This window comes from Tamandua tetradactyla, chromosome 8 (assembly GCF_023851605.1).
Source record: "Tamandua tetradactyla isolate mTamTet1 chromosome 8, mTamTet1.pri, whole genome shotgun sequence".
Lineage (NCBI taxonomy): Eukaryota > Metazoa > Chordata > Mammalia > Pilosa > Myrmecophagidae > Tamandua > Tamandua tetradactyla.
This window is the reverse complement of record NC_135334.1, coordinates 97,164,642-97,170,641: the sequence shown is the minus strand read 5'-3', so window position 1 is coordinate 97,170,641 and position 6,000 is coordinate 97,164,642. Positions and strand designations below refer to the sequence as shown.

The following is a 6,000-nucleotide window of genomic DNA, read 5'->3' as shown; positions in this document are numbered from 1 at the left end:
TTCTTTTTAATGAAGTTTTCATAAATATTTTCAAAAGAATAATTCTCAAATTCTCCATTTGAAAATTGCATATAAAGAGCTAAAATAGAGATGTGCTCTCACCCCCTGTACTGTAGCAGTAGTTGTCAGATGTAGCATTTAAACTGCTGTGGCCTTAATTTAGCAAATGAAATTGATTTCCAGCAGAGAACATCATCATCACTTAAAAACATTGAGTAACATTGCCATCATCAATGAATAATGGTGATCTGAGTACGTAATTTTTAATTAATAACTGTACTAAAATTTAGGAGTTAAATATGGATTTTAGTATGTGTGACTTAAATTAGGTCTTTTTTTTGATGTTGGGAGAGTGAGCAAAATCCCAAAACCAGCTCGATACAGAATACATAAACTTAAAAAATGAACATGGGAGTCTTAGATATCACCACTAAGACGTGATTTTCCTGAAACTTCTGCGTAAGAGAAAATTTTCAGCTTAGATAAAAATGTCATTTGCACATTTTACTACTTTTATATAACTCAGCAAGTGTCAACTCTTAAAAATAAGGTAGTAGTCCAAATGGAAGCACTGATTTAAATAACTACTGAGCATACAAATGGGTTTTCTTAAAGGTGCCCTCTTTTCTACCATATGAAAGGCAGCACGGTTTAATGGAAAAGAGCACTGGACAGAAATGACAAGACCTCAATACCAGTCCTGACCTTCCAAAGCCAACCAAGTACTTTTTTTCTGTAGCAAAAGGATAGTAATAGTAACCTATGCAATGATGATAACTTGTATTGAGGTATGAAAATGCTTTGCAAGATAAGAAACATTATATAAAACCAATGCAAGGAGACTTCTCTTTCAATATGAAGAAAAGCAGTAGGCATTGTTGCTTATAAATTGTAAGTTAAGATTTTCTTTCATTTTGCCAGAAGAAGGAGAGAGTTCCTTTTAAAAATAATGAATTGTGTTTGTGATCTTTCTCCCCATTAACATATCACAATTGCCTTTAGCCTGCTCAAGCTGAAATGAATGGGTTTCAGTGGGTTCAACAACTCTGACATATAAGTCCGATGCATTGGACACTTCATAAATATTACCATCAGTACCTTAGACAGGGACCTCAGATCTAATTATACAGTAGATGGGACAAAAATCACAACAGGCAACTTTATTTGTAGAATTTGATCCAAAAATCAAGAAAAAATAAATAAAAGGAGTCTCTATTATGTCAGTACACAAAATAAAAACCAAAAAAATACATCAACATTTATACATGAGATCATTTAAATGTATTTGAAAATGATCTGATAAGGGAACGGTGTGATTTACAACACAGGGAACTTCTTTTAACAACCATAGACTTCAATGCACTGCACTGCAGGTCACCTAGACTAGCTTATCAAGAATGAGCACAGGGGTAGGTCTAAAATAGGCCAGCCCCAAACACGTTCCTCAGATGGAGACTTTGGTAATTGTCTGCGGCACAAAACAACAACTCCCACTCCTTATCATGTTTGTCAGTCATTTTGTCCATGTTCTCCCACGATGAATCTGTTTTAAACGTTTCAATTATTATGAAGACACTCCAAATCCACAGAACAGCAGACACTTCCATTCTGTACAACAAAGACACAAGCATTAGCTAGTTGAGGCATTGAATAGAAATCCATTAGAAGTCTGCCATTTTTATACTCAAAATGACCATCTACATCTTGAGACAAACTCCAAGAGTGGTATAGAAAATTTACCAAGAAAATGCTAGAGAAAAAGTAGAAGGGAAGGAAGGGCTTATGAGAGCCCTCCCCAGGGACCTCTTGCTGGGTTCTCCTGGAAGTGCAATTAAATAGCCCTATCTGGGCTTTAGCTGTGTTGGGGACTACTCTTATGTAGGTCCATATTTTTTTTTAACTTTTTTATTTTATAATATAACATATATACAAGGCAAAGAAAGAAAGACGCAAAGCAGTCTTCAGCAAGTAGTTACAGGACAGATCCCAGAGTTTGCCATGTGCTAACATATCATCATCTCAGATTTTTTCTTCTAGCTGCTCCAGAATATTGGAAGCTAGAAGGAATACATATTTTTTATCATCACTTTTTTTCTTTTTTGTGAAATATACCATATATACAAAAAAGCAATACATTTCAAAGCACTGCACAACAATTAATTGTAGAACAGATTTCAGAGTTTGGTATGGGTTACAATTCCACAATTTTAGGTTTTTATTCCTACCTGCTCTAAGATACTGGAGACTAAAAGAAATATCAGTATAATGATTCAGCAATCGTACTCATTTGTTAAACCCTACTTTCTCTATATAACTCCACCATCATCTTTGATCTTTCTCCCACTCTTTAAGGGTATTTGAGCTATGCCCATTCTAACTTTTTCATGTTGGAAGGTCTGTCAGTAATAAGGGGTCAGGTGATGGAACTAGCTGATGTTCTGGAAAGGCTGGCCCCTCTAGGTTTCAGGACTTATCTGGTCCAGGGACCCACCTGGAGGTTGTAGGTTTTGGAATTTACCCTAGTGCATGGAATGGTTGTAGAATCATATATAATGCCCTAGGTATTCTTTAGGATTGGCAGGAATGGTTGTGGTTGGGGTTTGGCAAGTTATGATAGGTAGCAGTGTCTAACTGAAGTTTGCATAAGAGCAACCTCCAGAGTAACCTCTTGACTTTATTTGAACTCTCTAAGCCACTGATACCTTTCCCCTTTTGGTCAGGATGGCATTGTTGATCCCATGGTTCCAGGGGCAGACTCATTCCTGGGAGCTATCTCCCACACCACCAGGGAGACTTTCACCCCTGGATGTCATGTCCCATGTAGGGGGGAGGGCAATGATTTCACTTGCATAGCTGAGCTTAGAGTGAGGCCACATTTGAGCAACAAAAGAGGTCCTCTGGAAGTGATCTTTAGGCACATGTATAGATAGGCTAAGCTTTTCCACTAGATACATAAGATTCACAAGAGTAGGCTTCAAGATCAAGGGCTTGAATGAACAAGCTGAGGCGGAAATCAAGAAACGAATCCCATTTACAATCGCAACTAAAAGAATAAAATACCTAGGAATAAATTTAACCAAAGAGACAAAAAACCTATATAAAGAAAACTACAAAAAACTGTTAAAAGAAATCACAGAAGACCTAAATAGATGGAAGGGCATACCGTGTTCATGGATTGGAAGACTAAATATAGTTAAGATGTCAATCCTACCTAAATTGATTTACAGATTCAATGCAATACCAATCAAAATCCCAACAACTTATTTTTCAGAAATAGAAAAACCAATAAGCAAATTTATCTGGAAGGGCAGGGTACCCCGAATTGCTAAAAGCATCTTGAGGAAAAAAAACGAAGCTGGAGGTCTCGCGCTGCCTGACTTTAAGGCATATTATGAAGCCACAGTGGTCAAAACAGCATGGTATTGGCATAAAGATAGATATATCGACCAATGGAATCGAATAGAGTGCTCAGATATAGACCCTCTCATCTATGGACATCTGATCTTTGATAAGGCAGTCAAGCCAACTCACCTGGGACAGAACAGTCTCTTCAATAAATGGTGCCTAGAGAACTGGATATCCATATGCAAAAGAATGAAAGAAGACCCATCTCTCACACCCTATACAAAAATTAACTCAAAATGGATCAAAGATCTAAACATTGGGTCTAAGACCATAAAACAGTTAGAGGAAAATGTTGGGAGATATCTTATGGATCTTACAACTGGAGGTGGTTTTATGGACCTTAAACCTAAAGCAAGAACACTGAAGAAGGAAATAAATAAATGGGAGCTCCTCAAAATTAAACACTTTTGTGCATCAGAGAACTTCATCAAGAAAGTAGAAAGACAGCCTACACAATGGGAGACAATATTTGGAAACGACATATCAGATAAAGGTCTAGTATCCAGAATTTATAAAGAGATTATTCAACTCAACAACAAAAAGACAGCCAACCCAATTACAAAATGGGAAAAAGACTTAAACAGACACCTACCAGAAGAAGAAATACGGATGGCCAAGAGGCACATGAAGAGATGCTCAATGTCCCTGGCCATTAGAGAAATGCAAATCAAAACCACAATGAGATATCATCTCACACCCACCAGAATGGCCATTATCAACAAAACAGAAAATGACAAGTGCTGGAGAGGATGCGGAGAAAGAGGCACACTTATCCACTGTTGGTGGGAATGTCAAAGGGTGCAACCACTGTGGAAGGCAGTTTGGCGGTTCCTCAAAAAGCTGAATATAGAATTGCCATACGACCCAGCAATACCATTGCTAGGTATCTACTCAAAGGACTTAAGGGCAAAGACACAAACGGACATTTGCACACCAATGTTTATAGCAGCGTTATTTACAATTGCAAAGAGATGGAAACAGCCAAAATCTCCATCAACAGAAGAGTGGCTAAACAAACTGTGGTATATACATACGATGGAATATTATGCAGCTTTAAGACAAGATAAACTTATGAACCATGTAATAACATGGATGGACCTAGAGAATATTATGCTGAGTGAATCCAGCCAAAAACTAAAGGACAAATACTGTATGGTCCCACTGATGTGAACGGACATTCGAGAATAAACTTGAAATATGTCATTGGTAACAGAGTTCAGCAGGAGTTAGAAACAGGGTAAGACAATGGGTAATTGAAGCTGAAGGGATACAGACTGTCCAACAGGACTAGATACAAAAACTCAAAAATGGACAACACAATAATACCTAATTGTAAAGTAATCATGTTAAAATACTGAATGAAGCTGCATCTGAGCTATAGGGTTTTTTTTGTTTTTGTTTGCTTGTTGGTTTGTTTGTTGTTGTTGTTTTTTACTATTACTACTACTTTTATTTCTTTTCTTTATATTAACATTTTATATTTTTTTCTGTTGTCTTGCTAGTTCCTCTAAACCGATGCAAATGTACTAAGAAACAATGATCATGCATCTATGTGATGATGTTAAGAATTACTGAGTGCATATGTAGAATGGTATGATTTCTAAATGTTGTGTTAATTTCTTTTTTTTTCTTTCCGTTAATAAAAAAAAAAATAAAAAAAAAAAAGATCAAGGGCTTGGCCTATTGATTTGGGTGTCCATACTTTGACACAGTGTCAGGGGTTTCCCTGATTGTAAAGTTTAATAGTTCCACATTTTTTCCCCATCCCTCAAGGAACTTTGCCAATACTTTTTGACTGTCTGCTTAATATATTCTGGGATATATCTAGGCATTACCTTAAGCTTATACAGGATTAAAGGCCCTCATTTTTATTTTGGGCTCCCCGTGTTTTGATTGTTTAAAAAAGCTATCTAGACAGGTTGAGTTAGATCATGTGCTACAGAAAATTTAGGTTCTGGACAAAATAAACCTTTCTTCCTTTGTTTTCCAAGAGTAGGTGAGGTTCTGTAGCTTCAAGTTTTTATAAAACTTATTTATTGGATTTATTCCAAAGGATATTTGATTTCTAAAAATAAACCACTGAAACATGATAATTTGAAATAATAAACTAATCAAAAGTGTGACAAGAATTTGAAGGTAACTCTCAGAGGGGTTCTAGAAAGGTTGTATATTAGAGATAAATATAGTCTCCCATGGTAACTATAAAGGATACTATGCATTTTTAGATATGTAAATTCTTAGAAATTCATTAAAGTTAGTTATATATCGTAATGTACATATGCCTTTGTAATTACCCTTCATGAATCTCAAATCTGACATCAAATAAATAATATTAAATAACGCAGGTCTCACATCTCCTGGTCCTTTTGCTTTCTGAGGCTGATGGTAGAGATTGAACCATGGCACTTTTACTATATGAAGTTTGATATCATCCTTTTGTTATTGGGGCTACATCTTAAAATGGTACTTTCCAAGGAAAAGAAAATAATCCATGTTTACAACAGCATAAAATGACAATCTGAGAACCTTCCACTGATGCCTGAAGCTAAGCCAGGGCTTGATGTAACTAAGCAGAATGCTAGCACTTTTTATTTG

The 6,000-nt window shown here is 36.2% G+C and overlaps 1 protein-coding gene across 1 annotated transcript in view; it reads right to left on the bottom strand.

Moving 5' to 3' along the window:
- Positions 1-1,216: 1,216 nt before the first annotated feature.
- The window catches only part of NELL1 (neural EGFL like 1), an 884,414-nt gene continuing 879,630 nt past the window's right edge, over positions 1,217-6,000 (bottom strand). Inside the window, exon 20 of the mRNA XM_077114226.1 lies at positions 1,217-1,608. Coding sequence (XP_076970341.1) covers positions 1,558-1,608 — 51 coding nt within the window. The 3' untranslated portion in view covers positions 1,217-1,557. The remainder of the gene's footprint in view (positions 1,609-6,000) is intronic.